Raw genomic sequence first — 27,649 nt, forward strand, 5'->3', positions numbered from 1 at the left:
CCCACACCTTGGTCTGGAGGAGAAAGGTATCAGATGGCTACATGGAACTTATTTCTCCTTTCCTGAGATCACACTCACACACACACACTCTCACACACACACACACACACACACTCACACTCACACACACACACACACACACACACTCACACACACACTGAATTACTGGACGCTTCACAAGCTGAGGATTTCCAGTTTCTAGAAGGTAGCTCTGTAGTCTACAATACAAGACTGTTAACTTCATTAATTATCAAGAAGGCTTTGAAAGCCGTGATCATCTGCTGAGCCATCCAAATACCAATGAGACCCAGCTAGCCTTCTCTGCAGACTGCAATTTCTCACGATGGCGAATCACGGCCTAAGAGGCACTGGGTCCAAGAATTCTGCCGATCATCAGCTCTGGCAGTTTTTAAGCACATTAACAAGATACACAAAGCTGTGTCCCAATAACACAGTTGTATTGAAATAGCACATGCATTCAACTGTCCACACAGAGACCAGCTCCCAGCACGCTACTTAACAGCCACTTTGTGTATTGCAATCTTTATTTTTAAATGCAGACTAAAAATCACTGCAATCCAGAAGCCACCATTATAATAACAAACAGGTGCTTTCTATCATTGACACTGACTATACACCAAACGCAACGCTTGACCATTATCACGTGTGACTGTCAGGGCAGCCCTACAAGGCAGGTGGGGATGAGAAAGCCTGCGGGGCAGACAGACTGATGGGCGGACGGGGAGCCGGGGGGGTGCTCCATCACGGCCCCCAACAAGTGCCACCAGGGCTGCACTGAGAGGGCACTGGCTGCGGGGAACCTCGGGGAATTTGGGATTTCAAGATGGTGCTAAAAATGTCCTGTTCGGTGAAAACTCTGATCAAATATAGTCTTTAAATAGGAGACCACATCCTTTAAATAGGAGACCTTTTTTCTTTTTGATGCCTCAGAGTCATTATCACAATCATCAATTACTCAGCCCCTCAGGGCGTCCAGGGATGAAGGGGGTCCCATGCTAACTGCACTGAGACTGCAGAGCTTTTCAGGCTGTTTTATGAAGTTTGTAAAAACCTTTTTATCTCATGACTCACCCAGGCGGTCAACTACCACTTCTTACTGGTATGAATGTACCACCTGAAATGACCCTTTGCTGTCTTTTAAGCTAATTCATCTAATCCGATCTTTTTGAACAACAAGCTCAGCCACAAAAAAAATGGACCGCTTTCTACCAGCTGGACTTTAACTGGACTCCCTGGAAGCTCTTTCCTTTCATTAAACCCACTTCTAGGTACAGGACAGTCTTCTGATTGGTGGGCTCTGCTAACTGATTATCTGGGCTACTTAGAAGCTTCTCATCTCATGTCCGTGTGTGAGGTGGTGTGAAGATAATAATTGGCACTGTCTGAAGAAATCACAATGAGAAACAGGACATCGTCCAGCCAGAGCTCCATGGGTACCTCAGTGTGCTCAGGAATTATATTATCAGCATCATCCATCCCCGATGGACAGGTTTCACATTAACCAAACTCGAACAGACCTGCTGCTTAGACCACGAAAAATGAGGGTCACGGTGCATGGACCTGGCTGAGACACAGCTGTGAACACCCGCGTCACTCTCCCTTTCCCACCGTTTCCAGGCGGACCGATGGACGGGTGCATGGACAGATCCACAGACGGGCTGAGCTCTGAGAGCCTGGAGCCAGACTGCCGGGGTTTGAATCCCAGCTCTGCCCAGCTCTGTTACCTTGGTCAAATCACCTATCCCGGCTCTCTGTGCCTCAATCCCCACATCTGTAAAATTGGGATCATAATCGAACCCACCTCACTTGGCTGTTGTGAGGATTAAAGGATTAAAATAGCGTCTGTAAAATGCTTAGAAAAGCAGGCAGTGCATGTCAGGTGCTCAACAAACGGTGCCTGTGAAGCGGGCCGCGCGTTCGTGCTCAGCTGTGTCCAGCTGTTTTGTGACCCCATGGGCTTCGCCCTCCACACTCCTGACCTCTGATCCGTGGCCAGCCCTCCTCACACAAACGGGCTGAGGAGTGGGCTCGGGGAGTTTGGGAGACAAGGGGGACATGGGAAGCCTTCCTTTGCCCAGGTGCTGGCCACGCTTGGGAAGCGCCCAGGATGCCCAGCTCTGTGACGTGACGGCCCTGAGCACAGGGGGGCCAGGTCCCCTCGCGAGCGCCCGCTGTGGCCCGGAGCGGCCTCTCCAGCCCCAGGACCAATATTAAGACACCCATTTCCCCAAAGCCCTGAAGTGCACGGAGAATGAGGCCTTATCAGTAACGAAGAGGACATTCCCCCCACGCCCTACACTTTTGCCCCATCTCTCAGTTGGCTGGTGGAGAAAATAAGAGTGTAATTACTGGGCCCACCTGAGCCCCAGCATGAATTAATTAATCAAAATTGGTGCGGCTTAATGTTCAGGGTGACTGTACAGCGGCCTCATTCCAATGCTGCTGCTAAATTATGAGTACAGGAACTACTGACCCTCTTCAAATACTTTACCCATTTCTTAATTGGATCTTTCATCATAAAACCAGCTTTCCCTGTTTTAATTCCTTCGTAATTGCTTAAGACTGTAAAATGATGGCTTCATACCAAACAAAAGCTAAGGGTTTGTGCTCTTTTGAGATAACCACCATGCTATAACACTTCACATAATTTCTAATTCTCAGCATTCTACAAAGCAGGCAGTAGCATCTCTATTTTACACACAAGGGGGAAACTCAGAAAGAACTGACTCAAGTTGGCATGGCTAAAGGGGTAGCATGTGAATTCAACCCAAGTCAAAAACCTACCCTCCCTCCTACATCAACCAAATCACCTCCCACTGATTAACGCACAGCAGCGGGTTCAATACTCAGGGAGTTCAACACATTTTTCTGCTTTAAGGTGCTCCAGGGACCACTTCTGTTTTATAAAGTCATGGCTCACTGGTTTCTAATATTGGAAGAAAAGTCCAATTTTGCCATTGTTTGCACAGCAAGCCTAAAATTTTCACACTGAGATTACAGAATAAAAATAAGGTATAAATAACTAGAATAATTCTTCCAGGTACCCAGACATGACAATGTGCTATCCTGAAGCACTAAACAAAGTCAAATTAAAGGACTGTCAGTTAAATCTTCCGCAAACAGGAAAATGAAGACTTTTTCAAGGTGCAACAGCGCCACCTATGGCCCGAAAGGCTTTCTGTATAATAAAGGATTAATGAAAGGTTTTCAGAAATAGGAGATGCAGAGCCTGTAACTAAAAGCTTATATACTAATGGCACACAATGAATTCTGCTTCAGGGGAGGGAATGGAATTCAGTATTCAATCTGAAACTGTTAACATTCCTGAACATAAACAAAAGACACAGGCTCGTGGAAACTGAGCTTGGAAGAAGGAATCCAGTCCAGCCTCTTCGTCACAGGCGGGGAGGCTGAGACCCAGACCCGCCCTTCCAGCGGCAGGCTGTAAAGCTCTGCACAGCCTCACGCCCTGCACTGGCTGCACCCGCTCTGTATTCATGAAAGGCAGGTCCGCATGCTTCCACAAGCAGGTCGTCTCAGTGTCTGGCAAAACACTTCCCAAAGAGTAGCAGTAGTGTAGTGAAATCGCTCAGTTATGTCTGACTCTTTGCGACTCCATGGACTATAACCCACCAGAATCCTCTGTCCATGGAATTCTCCAGACAAGAAGACTGGAGTGGGTTACCATTCCTGTCTTCAGGAGATCTTCCTGACTCAAGGATCGAACCTGGATCTCCTGCATTGCAGGCGGATTGTTTACCATCCGAGCCACTCCCAAAGAGTGGTTAACTACAAATCATACAATTTTGTTGAAATAAATCAAACATTTATTTATATGTTAAAACACTATGAGCTCCACTTTTATTCTCTCTATAAAAGAAAAATGACAGGTGTCAAATCAACATTTTGATTACTTAAAACCTATTAAGGGTACAGGAAAAAAATCAAAATTTTAACTACCAAAGAAATAAGCTTATTCTCTGAAAGTAATCAATAATGATTTTTCTAAGGGTCAGTGGCTGTGGTCAAATTCCTAGCAATTAAGAGATTCTAGTGAGCGACTCCACTTTCACTTTTCATTTTCATGCATTGTAGGAAGAAATGGCAACCCGCTCCATTGTTCTTGCCTGGAGAATCCCAGGGATGGGGGAGCCCGGTGGGTTGCCGTCTATGGGATCGCACAGAGTCAGACAAGACTGAAGTGACTTAGCAGCAGCAGTGGAAGATTACACAGCAATATGGATTCTGAGTTGTAAAAAATGTATGTTCTGTACAAATAATCTTCAAGTTCTTCAGCTTTAGACAATTAAGCTAGTCCCTAGCTAAAGGAAGGCACTCATTTCATCAAAACCTCCTACTGCACTAAAAAAAGAAGTAACTGAATCCTTGTCACTTTAAGTCACATTCATACAAAGTATATACACAGTGAATATGCATCAGTAATTCAGTTGATCCTTCTAAATCATCTGTCATTGTGACAGCAAGTTTTTACTGAACATCTCTTGGGTGCTTAGTACAAGGTGTCTGACTCAGTCAGACAAGGTAAATAACATTCTTCAAATTTCACAAATGAGGAAATATACTTAAGCCATAAAAAAAAAGTCTTGCATATTCATCATAAGGAGAGAAAACAATAAAAATTTAACTTTCCCTCAACACTCAGTGCTTTAATCCTTTCTTCCATACTACAAACTACATAAACCAATTCAGTCTTTATAACTTTTCCTTGCAACAAGCCTCACTAGAGAAGAAGAGTGGTAGGTTTGCATGTTCAAAGCCCACTTCTCTTTTGCACTGTAATCACTCTCACTGTTTTGTTTTTCATGCTTACAGAGTTAAAAAATCCTAACTTTTTAGGTCACTAGCTGAGAATAAAACATTTGCGAAAACATACAATTTTAATCTCTGCTGCTCTGTCTTGTGTTCTCACCGGTATCTCTTCTTTGAAGGCCTCGTGAGGCTGAGATCACTAAAGCCGGTCATTTATAACACACTGCAGTTCGGGAAGCCAGTCAACAGGAGGCTGATTAGAGGAGCAACTGAGGCCGCACACACACTGTGGTCAGCCCAGCCTGGTTCCAGCCACGAGCCTGCCCCTGAGAGCGGCGCGATTCAGACCAAGCGACCGAATCTGCTTAAACCTCAGTCCCTCGCCTGCAAAAGGGAGTTACTGATAACCACCTTCAATACCTGCTATGGGGTAAAACCTCAGGAAGCAGTTAGCACAGCCTGGCTGGGGGGAAGTGCCAAATGATTCCTAGCTGTTTTGGTGATGATGCTTGCTGTTAGTAATTTAAGCTAGTCCAAAAAGGAGGAATATTTGTAAGTCAATAAGCATTTCCTTTTGGACTGATTGTACAATGTCCTATTGATTTTTTAATAAAGCAAGTTTTATCCATTAATTATAGGCTTAAACCAAGTTTTGTCCATTAATTATAGGCTTAAAGGGACAAGTCTCCAGAAAAATCATTGAGTGGCCTCTAAACTCTGAATACAAGAAAGTGAAGTTTTGTCAAAAAAAAAAAAAGGCAACAGAAGGAGAATTAAAGTGAAAAGAGGGACTACAGAATGCATTTTTAAACTAAACTCAATTTTAAGGGGGAAAAAATCCCTTTTCTCAGGTGAAATCTTGAGAAGTACATAAAGCAGATCTGAGATGTCTAGAGTCTTTTAACTTTATGCATGGACTCATATCACCAAGTCTTAAAACTACTTGACAATCAACAATACTACTACTGATATATAACAGCCCCCAACATTTATCCAGGACTGGCTGGGCTGTGCAGGCCCTCTCCACGTGCCTCATGTCTCATTCAGCCTTCACAAGGACCCGATGAGGGAAATACAACTATTATCTCCCCCATCTCACAGGTAGGGAAACTGAGGCACAGAGATTAAACTGGCTCCAGGTCACATCGGCATTAAATGACATCTGTATTTTCACTGCTTTGCTGGTGAAGGAGGAACCTGAGACAGAATTCAAGGAAGAATGTTAAAACAATCAGACTGTCTCAGCTTCATCTCAAAGAGTAGGTCGGTAAACTCCTGGTGTGAGATGGGGCTACAAACTGAGTAATCTTAAAATCTGTATCCAAGATGAAGCAGCATGGACATGCATGCTCATGATATCAAATCCGCGCACAGCTCTGGACCCTTTACTGCCTGAAAGGCGGTGAAACCAACTCCCGTCTAAACAAGGGCAGCGTGGCTTTTCTGCTCTCATCCGAGCCTACGGGGTCATCTCCTCGGACTGCCTCCAACAATAAAAAGTTCTCAAGTGCTGCACACCACGCAGGGCTAAATAAAGACTTTTCTCTACTGCAGACAGAGCAATTTTCAGGTTTAAAACATTTTTTTGCCTTTATTCAGCAGGAGGAGAGACTGAAAGATTACCCTAAAAGGTCTCTGGAATCTCACTAGTCACGTGAGTGGCACAGTCGTACCACATTTTCTCTTCAAATCTCAGGGAAAGAATAAAACAAAAGGCATCCCCAGAGAGAGAGCAGACTCTCTACAGAGAAGAGAAGACAGCTGTCCCCTGGGTTGGAGATTTAAGCACTGGGCCACTGGCTGAAATGCCGAGATCCTGTCGCAGAGGCAGCAGTTACAACAACATGGGAAAAACATAGGTGGTGAACACCGACCAGAGGCGTCTCCAGTCAGAATCAGAACATGGGAAAGTGGGGGGCAGAGGCCTTCTAGACCTCAGATTTCATCACGTCACCTGCTTTACCCTCCTCTCTAGTGACTGAGACCCCACTAGACCCAAGAATAATGGTCTGCTGAAGGATGATAAAACATCTTCGAGAGCCATCACAGCTCTATCTAAGCAGTTTGACACAGAATTCAGACCAAATGGCTACACAGACTGACTCATAAAGGTGGTCTCCGCAGTCTTTGCTGGTGTCGGGGAAAATGGTAAAACTGAGGGGAAAAGAAATGTAAGCCATTTCCCTTCCAATACTCATCAACTGTCATGGGGTTTTTCTTTGGGGGTTAAAAAAAAAAAAATCTATGAAAATCTCACGGATCAAAAAAAAAGCCTAGCAGCTTTATGTATGGCCTTGACCCCTGCATTCTCTGTTACTATCTCCGTGACCTGTGAGGTAGCACAACTACATCCTAAACGTTTACGGGAAACTCATTCATTAGGGGTCAAAAGGGTCAAGTTCAGAGAACAAGCGTCTGCGGGTCTGCTCCTCCAAAGATGGTTTTTTACTCTCTCCATACGCCAACACAACATCAGCAAATCAAACTTCACTGATTAAAAGAACTCCATCAACCAGAAAAAAAAAACAACTGGTCCCTCAGCTGGCTGTTAAAATTGACAGCGGGGACTCCCTTCACCAAAAACCCAGAAACTATGACAAGGACCCAGACACAGAACTTCAAAGTCGGTCTACCATGAAATTTCATGCAGCTGCTCCAGAGATCAACCCATCATGGCAATCCATTAATATCATTCGATCAGACTCAATAAGATCAATACGTGTTTTAACAGGATCAGAAGACAAGGTCTCATGTGCAGGATTTCTGACTCAACAGATTCTACTCTTTATTCAAATAGCAGGCAGGCTTCACTCAGAGGGGACCGTAGTGGATTGCTCCTGCTTAAGGACGGTCATGGGGCCCGGCACAGGGCAGGAGCGGAGCTCACCTGGTCGATGTCTGTTGGCCGCTTCTGCAGGAAGGGCGCTCCCCGGGAACCTGCGAGCTCCGGCTTTACCGCCAGTTCCACCAGGGTAGTGATAGATGACAGAGGCCGAACACAACCCTTCCAGGGCAGCTGGGCATTAAACAAAGGGTTCGGTTAATAAAGTTCGCAGCCCATCGTTAGCCAAAAACTACCCTAAGAATGATGTGAGCAGTTTGATGATGTGGAAAATGCCAGTTTTCCCCCAAACACAGGTCAAACCTACAGATCGCTGGTTTTGTTACAAACAGGACCAGGGCCCCTATCATGTCTGGCGGGCCTGGGTCGAGACTGGCAGCACAGAAAGTTCTCGTGAAGCTCAAAGTCTCACTGAGGGGCTGAACACGAGTGAACAGGCCGTTCATTCATTCCTTTAACCAGCAGTCCAGTTCACACTGTGTGGCAAGCTCTCTGCTGGAGTTCGACACTGCAGATGGACGGAGCAGAAAGTGCCCCACATCGAAAGTATCCTTGAAACCATACCAGTGGGCCACACCACAGGAGCAGAACACCTCTCCGCATCACTGACCCGGACAGCATCGGCCCATCTGCAGCAAACACCTGGCAGGCCGTCTGCCCCTCGGAGGCAACTGTGGCTGCTGTGGCGTGCCCATCTTCCATTGCTGGGAGTCACACCTCGACAACCTGGGCTGGGCCACCCGCCCCACAAGTTCTGGGCAGTGTTCATCTTTATCCAGCAGCTCAGAGGTTCTCAAATTTTTTGGTCTCAGAACTCCTGGATGCTTCTTTTGTGCAGGTTACATCTACAGACACTTACCATGTTTGAAAATAAAACTAGAAAAAGATTTAAATATTTATGTGTTCAAACCTTTTAGAAAATAATAAGCCCGTTACGTGCTAAATTTCAATGAACAATAACTACGTTTCAAAACAAAACTATGTGCTGGAAGGCTGACACTGTTTTGCATTTTTTTAATTCTTTAATGTCTGACTGGACACAAGTGTGCTGGATTCTCACACCTGCTTCTGTGGTCAATCTGCTGTGATGTTACACGTCCTGGGGTCCCTGGGAGACCCCCCTGTGTGTTTCTGAGGGACCCAGAATGAAAAAGGCCACCAGTGGCAGTCACGCACGCCGCCTTCACGGAACCCAACCGGCCATCCTCACGAGGTGGGTCGGGGGCCCAGTGGCATTCTTTGGGGGTAAGTGCCTAAGCTGCAGCCCTACTCCACCAGCCCGGAACAACTCGTTACAGATCTCTCCTTCAAGGAGACAGGAAGACTCCCATTTGCCATCCCTCCTGCTTAGTCCTTTACCAGTTTCTCATTTTTTCCCCATCTGTTCCTTCTCTTTCCCTATCTGCTTTAAGAAGCCAAATTACAAAATTCATTTTAAAATTTACACTTAGTGTGTTCTAGCCCTGTGTTAGTTGCTCAGTCGTGTCCAACTCTGTGCGACCCCATGGACTGTAGCCCACCAGGCTCCTGCATCCATGGGATTCTCCAGGCAAGAATACTGGAGTGGGGTGCCATTCCCTTCTCCAAGTGTGTCCTATGGGACGCCGCTAATCTTCTATTGAAGAACTTCGCTGCTTCCCTCTGACTTGTGTTTACTGTAAGTGGCTGATGGGCCCTTTGACTGAGCTGCTGGCCTCTTCCAGGAAAGAGCCCTGTTTCAGTCCTCACTGGCACCACACTCATTTAACAAGCATTTGCGGAACACCTACAACGCGCTAGCTGATGGACACACACAGACCACACCTCCCACTCCCGCCTGCAGGAGACAGTCCCTGAAGGACAAAAACACGCTAACAGGCAGCCCCAGCATGGAAAGTACACTCCGTGCAGACGGGGTTCTGTACAAGACCCACTGCACCCGCTGCTGGAGGGGCCAGAAGAGGCTGTCCTTCGAAGCAGCTTTCTACGTTTTGTCAGTTGAGATGTAAGTCACCCAGTCAAAAGTGTACAACTCAGCAGTTTTGCTCATTCGCTGCTGTGCAGCCCTTACCACTGTCTAATCCCAGAATCTTTCCATCTCCTGCAGAGAAAGCCCACTGCCCTCCCCATCCCCTCCCCATCCCCCTCTCCCAGCCCAGGCAACCAGTCATCTGCAATCCCGTCCTCTCGGCCTCTAGGTCTGCCTGCGCAGACATTTCAGACCATCAGAGCCATACACCGTGCGGCCTTCTGTGTATGGCCCCTTCTCCTTGACGTGATGTTACCAGGGTTCATCCGTGTTGTGCTGGTACCACTACCTCACTGGAGTTCATGTCTGAACAGGGCTCCACTGAACGCATGCATGCACCGCATTCCGTCCATCCATTCATCAGCTGACCCACAGATGAGGTCTGGAAGGATGAGTGGAAGAGGCGACTAACGTGGGGAGTGGCATTCTAAGCAGAGGGCAAGATGTGCTTTAAAAAACTGTTGTTGAGTCACTCAGTCGTGTCTGACTCTTCGCGACCCCATGGACTGTAGCCCACCAGGCCCCTCTGTCTGTGGGGTTCTCCAGGCAAGAGTACTGGAGTGGGTTGCCACTTCCTTCTCCAGGGGATCTCCCCGACCCAGGGACCGAACCCAGGTCTCCTGCAACTCCTACACTGGCAGGAGGACTCTTTACCACTGAGCCACCAAGGAAGCTTTAAAAAATAAACAAAAAGCAAAAAGACACAAAGCAGCAAGCAAGTTCGGTGCATCTTAGGGAGAGTTTCCATCCTGGATCCAGCAGGACGGAAATGCAGGCGTGACTGGGAAAGGGCGCGCGGAAAGGGGAGGCGGTCACTCCGAAGATTCCCCACTGCAGCCCGCTCAGTAGACAGCTTCCCCACCCTCACCCTATGTTTTTAGAGCCATTTTTCCAAAGTGTTCTCCTTTCCCAAGGATCGGTTGCTACCACGGCGTATGTGATCCTCTTCACCAGGTCCTCTTACCTCCAAGCCACAGGAAGTCGTTCACCGAGCGGAGCAGTTCCACCGACATGTGGTAATGGACCAGGGAGTCCTGCAGCATCCCGGCCTGCAGGCACAGGTCCCCCACGTGCTTCCGCAGGCGCCCCTGGCACCGCTTCTTGTAATGTCTGCAAGGGGAGGTGAATGGAAAGCTATCACTGCCAATGCCCAGATTCGGCCCCAAACGCACGCTGGCTAAGCACTGTTCCTCTCTCTCACTACAAAAAACGCTAAGGCGGCAACTTTAGGCTCTACGGTTGAAAGCCAGCCACCATCATTGCCAGTATATGAGCCAAGTTATTTTCTAAATGCAATAGAGTACATGTATTTCACATGGATAATATGAGAGGAGGCTTCTTCTTTTCAAATTTTCCAATCATAACATTACCACGAGAAAGTTTGTTTCGGCCTTTTAAAAAAAATCAATTATCTTCCAGTTTCTTAACGTCAAATGTATTATTATTTCATAAAGAGAGCTGTGCTGCATATTACAAGCCAACTATTTGGCTTCTGCAAACAAGACCTTTATCTTCACGAGTTCAGAGCAAGCTTTAATAATGCTTTGAGTGGTGGGGCCCAAAACACTCACTAACAGCTCTTTAAATATTGGCAAGGATGTGCTACTAAATAATGCAACAGCTTCTAACTCCATATCAACTCAGAAACCAGAGAAACCATACCAATATCTCACTTCATCATTTTACATATTCCCGTTCTTTTGAATATTAACTTTCTTTAAAGATAAGATTTCTTTCCAAGCAAAACAGCAGCTATATTAAATTTCCTCTCACCAAGAAAGCAATCTGATCAAGAACTAAAAACCCCTATGTCAGTCCAAAAGATGTGAGGCTTCTAGCTAAATGAATATACAGATCCCAGGACAAACTTGAATCCCGTCCTCTCCAACTCTGGAATGGAGCTTTCTGTTCCCAGCGTTGGCTGAACTAAGATCATCACATAAGGCAGAGGAGAGAAGAGGAACGTGAGCCTGCCCCCCACCTGTCTGCCAGGACAGCCCCCCCGACAGGCCTCCCCCGAGGAGGGCGCTGCACCTACCCCGCCCACCAGCCCCCAGCAGACCCGCATCACCCCACCCGTCACCTCAACGGCCCCTCCTGGGTTCCAACACCCCTCCCGCTCTGGAGCACCCTCACCTCCACCCTGCAACACACACACACACACAGGCACCTAGAGGGGCCTCACCCCCACCCTGCAACACACACACACACAGACACCTAGAGGGGCCTCACCCCCACCCTTCACACACACACACACAGACACCTAGAGGGGCCTCACCCCCACCCTTCACACACACACACACAGACACCTAGAGGGGCCTCACCTCCACACTATAACACACACACACACAGACACCTAGAGGGGCCTCACCCCCACCCTGCTACACACACACACACAGACACCTAGAGGGGCCTCACCCCAACCCTGCAACACACACACACACACACACAGACACCTAGAGGGGCCTCACCTCCACCCTTCACACACACACACACACACAGACACCTAGAGGGGCCTCACCCCACCCTCACACCACCACACACAGACACCTAGAGGGCCTCACCCCCACCCTGCTACACACACACAGACACCTAGAGCCTCACCCCACCCTCACACACACACACAGACACCTAGAGGGGCCTCACCCCAACCCTGCAACACACACACACACACACACAGACACCTAGAGGGGCCTCACCTCCACCCTTCACACACACACACACACACAGACACCTAGAGGGGCCTCACCCCCACCCTGCTACACACACACACACAGACACCTAGAGGGGCCTCACCCCCACCCTTAAACACACACACACACACAGACACCTAGAGGGGCCTCACCCCCACCCTGCTACACACACACACACAGACACCTAGAGGGGCCTCATCCCCACCCTTAAACACACACACACACAGGCACCTAGAGGGGCCTCACCCCCACCCTGCAACACACACAGACACCTAGAGGGGCCTCACCCCCACCCTGCTACACACACACACACACACACACACACACACACACGCCCACCCCCCCAGAGGAGCCTTCCCAAAGCATGAGTCTGGTTAGGTTCCCCCCACTTCAAAGCCTTGTAAGCCTCCCCAGTACAGCTCCAGCCCCCCTCCCCTGCCCCCTGCCCTCCCCAGCCTCCCCAGTGATCCCAGGGGCCTGGCTCTTCTGCCAAGCTACTTCCCACTGGCCATAGGGCTCATTCTGACTCAGTTTCTCAAGGAAAAGGAAGCCTTCCCCGCCTCCAGCCTCTGCACCTGAGGGGCTTCTCCCTCCCAAAGGTGGGCGGCACGAGGCCCATTCCCCGCCCGCGGTGTCTCCTGTTCTAACCAGAGAAGGATGCAGCCTCCGAAGGCACACTCGCCTCCTCCGCTCTCATGACTGTGGGCTCCTAACACACGGCGGCTTACAGACCCCACCACGACACTGACTCAACAGATTCTGAATTATACTTTTTCTTAAGAGACTTTACTCCTTTCCTGTTAGACTAAAATTTGCTTTAAAGCATCCTGTCTTACCTCTCTGAACAAAGTAGATCACTACATCTCTGTACAAACTTACAGAGGTGCACATCTGCTGTAAGAAAACATGGCCCAGGACGGTTTCAAAAATGAACAGTGAAGCCACTGTGATCAGAAAGAGCTGGCTTTGAAAATACAGGATTTTTACAAAAAGGAGTCATCTAAATATGCTTACGGTATTTCACATAAAGGTTATATGATGTAACACAACAATTCAAAATATTTTGAATTATACAAAAATAGAATGAATCCTATTATTTGGGAGAAAGTCTCCAAAATGCCATAAAATTCTAGCATAGACACACAAATTATTTCACTCTTGCAGTGCTGTGTGCCCCAAGACTGGGTCATCTCGAGATTACGAGCAATCCTGTTCATAATCCTTTGAAAAGACAGTGGGAAACAGAGAAAGGAATGAAGGCAATTCTATTTCTAGTCAGCTATGCTGTGGGCAACCAAAATATTTTACGCTAATTTTGGCAGAATTCACAATATAAGCTTTCTCATTAAAATTCTTCCAAAAAGACATGGATCCTTTCTTTCTTCATGGATCATTTGAAAATTATGTCAGGTTTGTTTTTTTTTTTTTAAGTCTTTCTGGAAGTTCAGAGTTCTTACAAACACATTATTAGCATTTTTACAGTGTGTGACTGTTGCTCATGGATATGGAAAAACAGAACATACAAGCAAACAGTATGACAAAGAAAAACACAACATGAAGCCACAGCAGCAAATAAATGCAAAGTTAATGCGAAATGCAAATATTCAAAACAGGTCGTAATTTGTTGTAAATTTTAAAACTAATGGTGACTTTTAAAACCATGCGCAACAGACCTTAAGCAAAAACGTGAATATGCTCTAAATATTTCAAAGGGCGACTCAATTTATTTCCTTATTCTTAACAAGTTATTAACACTAGGGCTAAAGGAACTGGAATTCAGGATTGATAGAAAAATTAATAACAACCCAACAAGCCCTCAGTCATAAAGGCCTCAAATCAATCAGGGCTAAAGCACAGCCACAGAGCTGCCAGCCTCCCCAGCTAAAGGGAGATGCTTCCTTTCTGGAAGCACCTAACACAGCCGTCAACACTGCCAAGGAGACGCTCACACCACACTGAACACTAAGGACAACGCGACTAAAGTACACTGCGTGATTCCCGTTACTTCTGATCAGAAAGAGGAAGAACATGGGTCATATTTGCGCGATCTGGGTACCGTTTACACGGCTGGTGGTACATTCTAATCCAAAGCCCAATTTACTTGCAAAGAAACTACATATTCAAATCCAAAGAGAAACCAGAGCTGTTCAACCACACTTTGCAACTAAAACCCAAAGGAACTCTGATGAAGGTAATCTCTTACTGCTTTTGGTATTATATAGTTTTACAAGCACTGCATAATTAAGTGACCGCTACAGCCCATGATTCTGCACTAGAATATTAGGGGCTGAAAAAGCCTAGATTACGTGCACTGTGTAAATGCCATCACACCAACACACTGACAGGCGCCCCTTGGTGGAGCTGAAGTTCCAAAGTGGACAAGTCTACACCGTGCATGCTAAGTCACTTTAGTCGTGTCTGACTCTGTGGGACCTTGTGGACTGCAGCCTGCCAGGCCTCTCTGTCCATGGACAGCTCTAACTAGAACATGAGAAAGGCAGAGTTCTGTACTCGATTTCAGATGCTGCATGGGCCCTTAACTGACACTGCGTCTCACCTTACGAAATCGGAACATCAATAGTTAACGTCGGTTTTCTCCATCTGAACTCTTTTATGCTAACACTGGATATTAAACCCTCGCTCCATAAAGAGGGCCCAGCCTACTCTGCAGAAGAGTTAGGTTCTGTTGAGGAAAGCTGATCGAGGGAGGCCTGGACAGTTCCCACTGCACACTCAGAATGCTCGAAGGAAGACTCCACCTGTGCGTCCTTTGCAAGCACGTCATCACCCGAGGAGCAGGACCAACACCTGTCTCTGGGATGCAAAGCACATTGGTGCTGCCCCACCATCAGACGTGGCTGAGCTCCGTGAGACAGACCTGCAGCCCCCAAGTCTGAGGCTTTCTCTGAGAGGCTCCAAACTGGTCCACTAGACCCTCCAGACACAACAGGGAGGTAACAGGATTAGGAGAGAGAACACGCCCTGCAGGCTGAGAAGGCCTGAATCCCGCTCTAGCATTCACTAGCCCTGTGATGCTGACCTGGTGGCTTCACCTGAGAATGCTCCACGCTCTGCAAAAGGGGGCTGCCACCCCCACCTCGGATGGCATCCATGTGGTGTGAACGGAATATGGGGGCAGGGGAGCACCTGACATAGAACCTGGCTAGCTTCCCTCCCCCGCCTTCTCCCCTTTTAAACTGGCATACTCCCTCTAACAAGTATCAAGCCTCCGGGACAGACTGTCTTACTCATCTTTGTATCCACCACAGTAGGATCAAAAAAGAACTGCTTCCTCCATAGTAACTATCAGTGTCCTTAAGAGATCTGGGTTTAAGTCTATTTTGAGAGGAAAGACTATTCCCGAACCACCATCCTTCCGCACAGCAGCCCCTCCTCCCAGCGTGCATCCTCTCCATCCTCAGATCCCCAGTGTGAACTGCTCGTGTCCACTGGACCCACCGGGGGCTCCACACCTCCCCAGGCCTTCCTCCCCGCCTCAAGGGTGAATGTGACCCACCTTCTCCGCCCTCCCACACCACTCCAGCTCCAGCTTCCTCCATCCACTGCCAGAGCATCTTCCTAAGATGCACATCTGTCTTTCCCCTCCGACTTCTTTAAGAGGCTGCCCCACCTCCCAGGCCCTAAGGGTAAATGGCAGCTGCTGCTAAAACCCCAAATACCACAGAAAGAAAGTGAAAGTGAAAGTCGCTCAATCATGTCTGACTCTTTGTGACCCCATGGACTATACAGTTCATGGAATTCTCCAGGCCAGAATACTGGAATGGGTAGTCGTTCCCTTCTCCAGGGCATCTTCCCAACCCAGGGATTGAACCCAGGTCTCCCGTATTGCAGGCAGACTCTTTACCAGCTGAGCCACAAGGAAAGCCCACCACACAAAACCTCCATGGCCCAGGCCTTCCTCCAACCTCGTCGCAGCCCTGGACCTTCAGCCCACACTCTCCAGACGCGCTCCCGCATTCACGGCTGTAAGCACACACTGAAACTGCCAGCCTCATGCATGCCTCGAGTCCAGCTCTGCCACCTGAGCCCCGGGCTCTTTAAAACCATCGCTTGAATGTTGACTGGCTTCTGAAAAATACATTTACCATTTACTCTGGAACCCAACCACCAGCAGGTACTCCCAGTTTCAGTAACGGTCTCAAACTTCCATTCTAGCTAACAGCCCCAGGACACGCCCAGCTGTTTGAGTCAAAACCTTGACGTCACATTTGACTTCCCCTGTCCCTCACCCGACCCCTGCACCGTCATTGGTCCTGCCATTTCTATCTCAAAGTATATCTCAGCTCTGGTTCCAAGGGACCCGGACCCAGCCAGCTCACAGCAAGTGTGTGCTGAGTCACAATCCTCCAAAGGGTGCTCCCTGAAGGGTGCTCCCTGAAGAGGGACGTGTTCCCTGGCACCGGCCACCTAGGAAGGCACTTGAGTCTCTTACAGGAGGCCCAGGAAAAAGGACCCGTGGTTCTCCCACGGTCTGAACTTTGAAGGGTCTGTGGTCTGGGAGAGCCCCTGGTTAGCGGGCACACCCACCAGTGAGCAGGTGAGAGTACAGGAGCCGAGGCAAGGCTTCGGTCACTGCCATCGCTGGGCCCTGAGAGCCACAGGGAAGGCCCTGCGTCCAGGGCACTGCCAAGCCATCACAGGATCCCACCCTGCATTTCCCAACCACACGGCCTTGACCTGTCTGTCCCTGCCACACTTCCTTCTGTTTTGCAGCCCCCCTACCCCAGGATGGGTTGGACCCTTTTAGGAATCTGGCCTGTCTCAAGTGAGACAAAGTCAACAAAAAATGAAAGTGTCCGCATTTGGACCAGACCCTTGAAGGAGAAACAAGGCCTCCTGGCCAGCACAGTGGTGGCAGCAAAACCCTTCCCCAGGAGGTGAGATGACCAGGGCGAGAATGCAAGGTCCTCGATCAGCTACGGTGGTGTGTGCTGGGGGTCCACCACCACCAGTTAATGACATGCCCATCAGTGGTGGCCGTGAGCCTCAACAAATACACAACCAGCTATTTCTTACTGACATGGGTTAAAAGTAAAGGCTGGTGCAGGTTGGGCCTGTCCATCTGCTAAGCTAAACCACAGACCTGGCTAAAGCAGAGAGGAAGCCGTGGTCATCTGTACAGGTCCTTGTGCCCACCAGATCCAAAGCAGCTAGCAATTTAGGGGAAGGACATATTTCCCTGATCCCCAGGAAAACTGCCCTTACAAAGACAAATGCCCTAGCAGACTAGCCTCTGCCCCTTTATGACAGAAAGCCACTGGGACAAAGTAAATGGTATGGGCAACGAGAGAGCGAAAGAAAACCCGGTAACTGCTTCCTCCAGCAGCATCCCTCCACGGCCAGCTTCGTCCAAAGCGGGCGTGTCTTCACCGGCAACTGCTGGCCAGTAAGCACCGTCATGCATACGCAGCGACAGCCAAGAATCGCATGCCTGGCATGTTTATTTGAAAGCCAGGGTCAAGCAAGGTGCAGCAGACTTTGTCTTTCCAAGTTAAAATATCCCAGGAAAAACCCCTTGCAGCCACTTAAACCAACTAGCATCTCACTTCCTCAAACCAAAAAAAAAAAAATTAACAAGGGCTCATTTGTCACCAAATGTGAGACCAAACAGGTTCCCCAAAGCAAGAATTTGGACAGCTGTCTAAGGCCAGTGGGTTATGTGCTAAAAAAGCAAAAAGAATTAGAAAATAAAACGATGACCGGGATGAGACATGGATCAAGGCAGCAGTTAGGTTTCTGTTTTCTAAAGCGATCAGGCGGTGAAGAGGCAGCAAAGGGGGAGTCCAGCTATTTCCAGGGCAACCCGTGCACAGCCTACCTTTTCAGACCCAACAACACACTCACAGGGCGGTATGAGAGAAAAAGAACAAAAGAAAAGAAAAGAAAGAGGAACAAGCGAAAATTAGAAACACATCAGAACAAAAACAACTTTGACAGCATGTTCAAGAACTGACGTGGGCTCTGATGAGGCCAGGGGCACGTGTGGACCGAGGACAAACGCCCCCGCGCCCTCCCACCCGCGGCTCCCGGGAAGGCTGGGCCTGTGGCTGGAGGCACCGGCTGCAGAGCCTGTCCGCGAAGTCAGAGAGCTCCGTGCTTCAGACCAAAACTCCACCTACACTCGGACATTTCCTTCCGAGCCACAAAATGCAATCCCTCAGGCTGGGCTCTTTCTGTCACTCCTACCAGGAGCTGCAGGAGAGAGTGTGGCTCTGGGCTCTGTTCCGGAACTGAATCACTGTTTTGAAAATGAGGCGACTGAGACTCGTGGTGGCAACAAGGGACACACAGTGACTGGGGGTGAGCGCTTCCGCTGTGCTCACTGGCGCCATTAGCTCACCGGAGTCCACATGATGGCTGAGCGCTTACGGGGCCAGTGAGAGCCGAATGGACCCACCGAGAGGGAGGTTTCGTTCACTGCTGACTTTCTAGCACATGGAGGCTCTGCATAAACACCTTGGGACAGGACTGGCCACCATGCGCCAAGCACGTGTCCTGAATCGAGTTCCTCCCGCCAGACTGAGCAGAGATCTCAAGAAGCCAAAACAGGCACTCTCAACATTTCAGCCTGCAGACCTTTGGGTCCGCAACCTCAAGAAGTTGATAATCAAAAATGTCCCTCGGGGCCTCGTGTGGCAAGGAGAAGGCAGAGGTCAAGGGGTCGGGGCCCCCAGCTTCAGTCGCTCACCCACGAGTCTGTCCTGCTGATGCCACAGGTACTAAGATTTGGGGAATGTGGGTACACACGCAGGCCCACCTTGTCAGGGACCATTACCTCGGCACAGACCCTGCCTGACACTTGGGGCTCAGCAGGAGGTGACAGGTGAGTTGAGGGGCCGGCAGGAGTGGGTCAAGTGGATCTGGTGGGTCTGAGTGGGTCTGGAGGGTCTGAGTGGGTCTGAGTGGGTCTGGAGGGTTTGAGTGGGTCTGGAGGGTCTGATGGGACTGAGTGGGTCTGAGTGGGTCTGGAGGGTTTGAGTGGGTCTGGTGGGTCTGAGTGGGTCTGGAGGGTCTGAGTGGGTCTGGAGGGTCTGAGTGGATCTTAGTGGGTCTGAGTGGGCCTGGTGGGTCTGAGTGGGTCTGAGTGGATCTGGAGGGTCTGAGTGGATCTTAGTAGGTCTGAGTGGGTCTGGTGGGTCTGAGTGGATCTGAGTGGATCTGGAGGGTCTGAGTGGGTCTGGTGGGTCTGAGTGGATCTTAGTGGGTTTAGTGGGTCTGAGTGGATCTTAGTGGGTCTGGTAGACCTTAGTGGGTCTGAGTGGGTCTGGAGGGTCTGAGTGGGTCTGGTGGGTCTGGTGGATCTGAATGGGTCTGAGTAGATCTTAGTGGGTCTGAGTGGGTGTGGTGGGTCTGAGTGGGTCTGGTGGGTCTGAGTGGGTCTGGTGGGTCTGGTGGGTCTGAGTGGATGTGGTGGGTCGGAGTGGGTCTGGAGGGTCTGAATGAGTCTAGTGGGTCTGAGTGGATCTTAGTGGGTCTGAGTGGGTCTGGAGGGTCTGAGTGGGTCTGGTGGGTCTGGTGGATCTGAGTGGGTCTGAGTAGATCTTAGTGGGTCTGAGTGGGTGTGGTGGGTCTGAGTGGGTCTGGTGGGTCTGAGTGGGTCTGAGTGGGTCTGGTGGGTCTGAGTGGGTCTGGAGGGTCTGAGTGGGTCTGGAGGATCTGAGTGGGTCTGGTGGGTCTGGAGGGTCAGAGTGGGTCTGGTGGGTCTGAGTGGGTCTGGTGGGTCTGAGTGGGTCTGAGTGGGTCTGAGTGGGTCTGGTGGGTCTGGTGGGTCTGGAGGGTCAGAGTGGGTCTGGTGGGTCTGAATGGGTCTGAGTGGGTCTGGTGGGTCTGGTGGGTCTGAGTGGGTCTGAGTGGGTCTGGTGGGTCTGGAGGGTCTGGTGGGTCTGGTGGGTCTGATGGATCTGAGTGGGTCTGGTGGGTCTGGTGGGTCTGATGGATCTGAGTGGGTCTGGTGGGTCTGGTGGGTCTGAGTGGGTCTGGTGGGTCTGAGTAGAACTTAGTGGGTCTGAGTGGGTCTGGAGGGTCTGAGTGGGTCTGGAGGATCTGAGCGGAACTTAGTGGGTCTGAGTGGGTCTGGAGGATCTGAGTGGGTCTGGTGGGTCTGGTGGGTCTGGAGGGTCAGAGTGGGTCTGGTGGGTCGGAGTGGGTCTGGAGGGTCTGAATGAGTCTAGTGGGTCTGAGTGGATCTTAGTGGGTCTGAGTGGGTCTGGAGGGTCTCAGTGGATCTTAGTGGGTCTGAGTGGATCTGTGGGTCTGAGTGGGTCTGATGGATCTGAGTGGGTCTGGTGGGTCTGAGAGGGTCTGAGTGGGTCTGGTGGGTCTGGTGGGTCTGAGTGGGTCTGAGTGGGTCTGAGTGGGTCTGAATGGGTCTGGTGGGTCTGAAGGGTCTGAGTGGGTCTGGTGGGTCTGAGTGGGTCTGGTGGGTCTGAGTGGGTCTAGAGGGTCTGAGTGGGTCTGGAGGATCTGAGCGGAACTTAGTGGGTCTGAGTGGGTCTGGAGGATCTGAGTGGATCTGGTGGGTCTGGTGGGTCTGGAGGGTCAGAGTGGGTCTGGTGGGTCTGAGTGGGTCTGGTGGGTCTGAGTGGGTCTGAGTGGGTCTGGTGGGTCTGGTGGGTCTGGAGGGTCAGAGTGGGTCTGGTGGGTCTGAATGGGTCTGAGTGGGTCTGGTGGGTCTGAGTGGGTCTGGTGGGTCTGGTGGGTCTGGAGGGTCTGGTGGGTCTGGTGGGTCTGATGGATCTGAGTGGGTCTGGTGGGTCTGAGTGGGTCTGAGTGGGTCTGTGGGTCTGGTGGGTCTGAGTGGGTCTGGTGGGTCTGATGGATCTGAGTGGGTCTGGTGGGTCTGAGTGGGTCTGAGTGGATCTGGTGGGTCTGAGTGGGTCTGAGTGGGTCTGGTGGGTCTGAGTGGGTCTGGTGGGTCTGGAGGGTCTGGTGGGTCTGAGTGGATCTGGTGGGTCGGAGTGGGTCTGGAGGGTCTGAATGAGTCTAGTGGGTCTGAGTGGATCTTAGTGGGTCTGAGTGGGTCTGGAGGGTCTCAGTGGATCTTAGTGGGTCTGAGTGGATCTGTGGGTCTGAGTGGGTCTGATGGATCTGAGTGGGTCTGGAGGGTCTGGTGGGTCTGAGAGGGTCTGAGTGGGTCTGGTGGGTCTGAGTGGGTCTGAGTGGGTCTGAGTGGGTCTGAATGGGTCTGGTGGGTCTGAAGGGTCTGAGTGGGTCTGAGTGGGTCTGGTGGGTCTGAAGGGTCTGAGTGGGTCTGGTGAGTCTGAAGGGTCTGAGTGGGTCTGGTGGGTCTGGAGGGTCTGGTGGGTCTGAGAGGGTCTGAGTGGGTCTGGTGGGTCTGAGTGGGTCTGAGTGGGTCTGAATGGGTCTGGTGGGTCTGAAGGGTCTGAGTGGGTCTGGTGGGTCTGGTGGGTCTGAGTGGGTCCGAGTGGGTCTGGTGGGTCTGAGTGGGTCTGGTGGGTCTGAGTGGGTCTGAGTGGGTCTGGTGGGTCTGGTGGGTCTGAGTGGGTCTGGTGGGTCTGGTGCAGGCAGCTCTGCCCCTTGGTGGTGCCCAGGCTCGTAAACCTTGCCACCTGGGCTACAAGCAGCAGGAGGGCAGGGTGGGCATGGTGATCACAGGGGCATGCAAGCAGCAAGCACAGCTGTGGGTGTGACACGCCCTGCCCTTCCTGAGGCCACACGAGTCCGGGTGTGGGAGGGAGGCCCCTCCAGACCCTGCCAGGCACCACCTGCAGGGGCGGCCCAGGGCCTCTGGGACTCTCCCCGCAGAGCTGGCCTGGACTTATTCCCTCTGCTCTCTGACATCTTTTCCTCTAACTTATCAACAACCAGAAAGCCGGGTTCAACCTCAGTGAGTTCAGGAAACCCTGAGCACCTACTCTGCAGCGGACACGGCGGTGCCCACACCACGCCCTCTGTCCTCGCCTGCGGGACCAGCACGCGAGCCCTGCAGAGGACGGGAGAGGCTCAGCACCCCAGGTGGCAGTGCCCCTGCCAGCAAGGGGACCACATCTCTGCTCTCTTCTGTGGGAAGGCTGCAGAGAAATGGAGCAGAGGGCAAGCAAGGGCCCCACAGAGCTCGTCTGCGATTCTTGACTGCATCACAGGGCTAACGTGAGGGCTGAGCGATCCCTGTTACACAGAGACCATGAACACACTATCCTCGGCACCAGGAGCTCTTTTAGGAGTCTCTGCAGTGGTTCTGATATCCTAAGTGGGGGACCTGACGCTGGGGCGTCTGGCAGGAGGAGGGGCCTGGCCTAGGAGGCAGGAGGCATGGGCCCAGCTCCAGCCCAGCAGGCTGGAGTTCTGCTGCCTCTGGGGCTCAGCACCCCAACCACACACAGAAGGGGTGAGGCTTAGTAACAGTCTTCACAACGTGTCCTGGGGCAGCGCTGTCCGATAGGAATAAGACGCAAGGCACGTGAATCCAGTTGCCACGTTTAAAAAGGTAAAAAACAAGCACTTGCAACTGATTTTAATAATGTCCTTTGTTTGATCTCATATATGTAAAATGTTATCATTTTGACGTGCAATCAATTTAAAAAAAAAACAAAAACACTAAGATAGTCCACATTCTTCTTCCCAGACTAAGTCTCAGCACCTGTCCTGCCTTTTACCTGCAGCCCCTCTCAGCTCAGCTTCCTCTACTGTCCTAGTGACAGGGGCTACCCTCTGGACACCGGCTCCAGGGGTCCCACCTGGGGGTCTGGGCTAAAGAGGGGGAGTTAAGTGTCACACGAACCCTAAAAGGATCTCCCCCAACCAAAGTGTGTTCCACTCAATTTTAGAAAGTCTGAAACCCAGTGTACTGCACCATTGCCCCGCCACCACTGCAGGGAACCCTCCCGCTTACTCCTCCCTTTCTGGAGCCTGGGCTCCAGGCCGACTTACCTACTGTCTGTGTCCAGCCCCACGAAGTCCTTCTTCTCGAAGGGGACACAGAGGAGTGGGATCTTGTCCCCGGACTTGTCCGTGGCTCTGTCCAGGCGCTTGGACTCGAGCACGATGAACAGAGACTCCACGAAGTCCTCGATGCGCTTCTCCACAGTCGCGCAGTCGTCGTAGCTGGGGTAGAAGGCCACGTCGGTGCGCGGCTGCTCCGCGATCTCCCCTTGCAGCCCAAACACGAAGAGGCGCGAGTCGTACAGCGTGGAGCCGTAGATTTCCTTCTGCATGTGGAACTTCTCGAAGGTCTGCGGCCAGTCCTTGGCCGAGAAGCAGTCGGTGATGGTGATGAGGCCCACGACCTTGCGGTGGGTCTGGAAGTCGCCCCACTCGCTGTTCTCGGGCGGGTAGTGGTGCCGGTAGCGGATGTAGAGTGCGCGCTGCGAGTCGCGCACGCTGATCTGGTTCACCGATGAGATCCTCTTGTAGATCCTGAAGAAGTTCTCCTCTGAGACGATCCCCACGGGCTGGACCACCACGAGGAGAGTCTGGTGGTCCTCGGCGCACTGCATGTAGTCAGGGACACTCATGGTGAAGACCCTGCCCAGAGAGAAGGGGTTCTGAGGGTGTACACGGGTTTTGCAGGCTGCCTCCCACTCCGGCACGCGGGGATGCCGGCGTCCCCCAGCTGGAAGACCGGCAGAGCCCCAAGCCAAGCGGCGGGGTACCGTTTGTCCTCGGGGGTTCTACGGGCCGCTACCATAGTTCTTACCACAGTGCCCTGCTCCTGGAGCAAGCTTGGAGCCCCTGCAGTTCAAAAGGAGCCTCTCGGGTTTCCCATTCCCAGTACTTCACCAGACACTGATGTGGAGTCGGTGCTCAAAGAAGGCTAAATAAGTGAAGGAAGGAAGTTAGGAACTGCTTCCTCAGCCTCTCAGCAGAAAGCATGAAGATTCTGCAGTGGAATCAGAAGACCAGGACTCTACTCCAGCCCACCTGAGCTCCTGAGCTGAAAACTAATGGGGGTAATATAAAACTTGCCTTCTAAGAAGATCTCTGGATTAAGGCAGGCTGCAAACTGCAAGGTGCCAAGCACAGAGTGAGACAGGAGGAACTACACACCATCACCGTCCCTCATCTTATAAACCGAGCTTCCTTGGGAGAGTTTTTATAACCTTGCTGTGCCAATTTTGTCAGATATAAAAAGAAAACAGCATCAACTATACTCCAGTAATTATTTTTTTAAAAGAGGAAGAAGGAAAATATTACCTGATTCTCGGTGCTGTTGAGGAATTCAGTTAGATAACCCATACGAAAGCATCTGGCCCATAGGAGTTAATCAATGTTTGTTAAATGAATGGTCCAACAAGCAGATGAATGCTGCCCCATCCACAGAACATCATAAGAGCACTGCCTGGAAATCTGAAGCCCCGTTCCACCCCAACTCCACACTAGCCATGTCAGCGACCCAGACAGGCCTGTGTGCTTCTCTAAGCCCCAGTTTAATCGTGAATAAAACTGTGGATAATCAGACAAACCTCAAAGGATTAGTGAGTCAATATTCTGGTTTCAATACTGTGCTGTAACTTTGCAAGACGGTTGTTGTTGTTCAGTCGCTAGGTCGTGTCTGACTCTTTGCAACCCCATGGACTGCAGCATGCCAAGCTTCCCTGTCCTTCACTATCTGCCAGTTTGCTCAAATTCACGTCCATTGAGTCAGTGATGCCATTCAACCATCTCATCATCTGCAAGACGGTACCATTAAGGAAAACTGGGCAAAGGGTCTACAAGCTCTCTCAACATTCACAGTTATGCAACCATCTCCAGAACGTGTTCACCGTTGCCAACTGAAGCTCCGTCCCCATTAAACACTAATTCCCATCCCTTCAACCCCAGTCCCAGTCCTACCATCTACTTTCCGTCTCTATGAGTCAGACCGTTCTAGGCACGCCACCTCAGTGGAACCATGCTGTGACTGGCTCATTTCACTTAGCACAATGTCTTCAAGGTTCATCTGTGTTGTAGCATGTATCAGAATTTCCTTATTTAATGCTGAATAATATTCCCTGAATAGTATATACATTTATGTATAAAGGTATATAACACATTTTATTTATTCATTCATTGAAGGTCATTTGGGTTGTTCCTAACTTTGCCTACTATGAATAATACTATTATAAACATGGGTATACAGACAAAATGTTTTAAGTATAAAAACCACCACATTTGCAAAGATGTAATCTAGATGTAGATGCAAAGGTAACTTCTATGTGACAGGTGGGCGTGTAGACTGGTACATCCTGGGCCCAGCAACTGCCTTGCTTAAGGAACTCCGGCATGTGGTGGGCAGGTTTATAGAAGCGAGAACTGGAGAAAACAAAGCTGTCCACTGTTAGGAGGATGGGTAACTAAACTGTGGTCTTTTAACACAACAGAATACTTCGAACAGTGAAAATGAACGACCTAGAGGAACAAAGATGAGTCTCAAAAACATGATGGGCACACAAAGCAGGTTATGGATTAATACAAGCAGCACCATTCCACCTATGTAAAGTTTAACAGGCAACACTAAACAATATGATGTTTACACATATAGTAAAATTATAAAGAAAAGGATAAATTTGGACAGTGGTTACTTGGGTGGCAAAGAGGATGCAGTCTGAAGGCGAAGCCGCGGAGCTGCAAAAGTAGCAGCTGTGTTCTGTCTCCTAAGCTGGATGGCAGATCCAGGGGTGCTCGTCTTGCCCTTCTTTAAACTGTACATAAATGTCAAACGTTTCAAGGAAGAGTTAAAAAAGAAGATCCTATTGGGAGGGAGGTTCAAGAGGGAGGGGACATCTGTACCTGTGGCTGATTCACATTGATGTATGGCAGAAACCAACACAATATTGTAAAGCAATGATCCTTCAACTCAAAATAAATAACATTTTTTAAAACAGAAGACGATCCAACTTCAAAAAGCTTACAGGGTGGATCTCAGCAGGTTGGCTAGTTTCGGGGCCTGGCCCCAGCCCTTCTCCTCTATCAGGAGATGATGCTGCTGATCCCAGAACACCCTGCTTGTATGAGCAAAGAAGTCACTGCACAAAAAAGGCACGTGAGTTACAGGTGCAGAGCTACCTGAAGACAGGTGGCCTGTGGATCTCAGACAGTTTGAGGATAGGAGGTGTTCAATTTCTCTGGTCTGAAGTAAAATGAGAAAAACACAAATAATGTTTTAAGTGTTCCATAAAACTAAAGTAAACTTAGTATGTGCCTTATAAATGTTAACTATTATTATTATTTATTCTTAGATTTGGAGAAGAAAATGGCAACCCACTCCAGTATTCTTGCCTGGAGAATCCTATGGACAAAGGAGCCTGGTGGGCTGCAGTCCTTGGGGTCACAAAGAGTCGGACATGACTGAGCGACTAAGCACATTCTTAGGTTACGAACTTTCTCATTTTTTTGCTGTTAAAACATTCTTGTTTGGGGAGAGTCAGGGGACTTCCCTAGCGATCCAGTAGTTAAGACTCCTCGCTTCCAAGGCAGAGGGTGCGGGTTTGATCCCTGGTTATGGAACTAAGATCCCATTTGCCTCGGGCTGCAGCCAAAAAAAAAAGTTCTAATTTTTTTTTTTCCAGAATGGCCAAACCACATGACTTTGTAGGATCTTAGTTCCCCAACCTGAGACTGAACCTGGGCCATGGCAGTGAAAGCACCCAGCCTTAACCACTGGACCACCAAAGAACTCCCAAACATTCCTGCTTTTATAAAACAATAGTGAGAGTAGTTGGCAGCAGTTTTCCATCATACTATCTGGGCAAAAATAAAAATTGACAAATGTTTTCCCTGAAGGAGCTCACTATCAGCAAAGTTCTTCTTCACCTTTGCCACAGATTCAAAATATGCAACTAACACTGGAATAAATTTGTCTCATACAAGGTAGGAATAGGAAATTGCACTAGGCACTTTACAATCTAGCATATCATATTCAGACTTCCCAACAATCAAGAAACAAGCATCCCTATCTTCAACCTTACAGATAAAGAACCAGGCTCAGTCATTTGCTCAAGGTCTCCTAATCTGTAAGTGGCAAACTGGCTCCAGAGTCGATGTTTTTCCACTAGTTTCTTCAAGGGAGAAAGAATCTAATGAAATGAGCCCTGGCATTGAGCCAGCTCTGGTGTCTGAGACTCCAGTTCAGTCCACTCGCTCAGTCGTGTCTGACTCTTTGCGACCCCATGGACTGCAGCACACCAAGCTTCCCTGTCCATCACCAATTAGTCTGAGACTAATCTAATACGAGTATTAAAACATTAAGAATATATTTCTTCAGGGACTTCCCCGGTGGTCCAGTAGCTATGACTCTGCACTCCCAATGCAGGAAGCCTGGGTCTGATCCCTGGTTGGGGAAATTAGATCCCACAT

The 27,649-nt window shown here is 49.9% G+C and overlaps 1 protein-coding gene across 6 annotated transcripts in view; it reads right to left on the reverse strand.

Moving 5' to 3' along the window:
- The window catches only part of TRAPPC9 (trafficking protein particle complex 9), a 391,636-nt gene that overhangs the window by 362,253 nt on the left and 1,734 nt on the right, over positions 1–27,649 (reverse strand). For all 6 annotated transcript variants that reach the window (XM_018058608.1, XM_018058607.1, XM_018058610.1 and 3 more), the window contains exons 2-4: positions 23,246–23,839; positions 10,606–10,751; positions 7,679–7,807 (exon numbers count right to left, since the gene is read on the reverse strand). In XM_018058608.1, the coding sequence (XP_017914097.1) occupies positions 7,679–7,807; positions 10,606–10,751; positions 23,246–23,829 (859 nt within the window). In that variant the 5' untranslated portion in view covers positions 23,830–23,839. The remainder of the gene's footprint in view (positions 1–7,678; positions 7,808–10,605; positions 10,752–23,245; positions 23,840–27,649) is intronic.

This window comes from Capra hircus, chromosome 14 (genome assembly GCF_001704415.2).
Source record: "Capra hircus breed San Clemente chromosome 14, ASM170441v1, whole genome shotgun sequence".
Taxonomy (NCBI): domain Eukaryota; kingdom Metazoa; phylum Chordata; class Mammalia; order Artiodactyla; family Bovidae; genus Capra; species Capra hircus.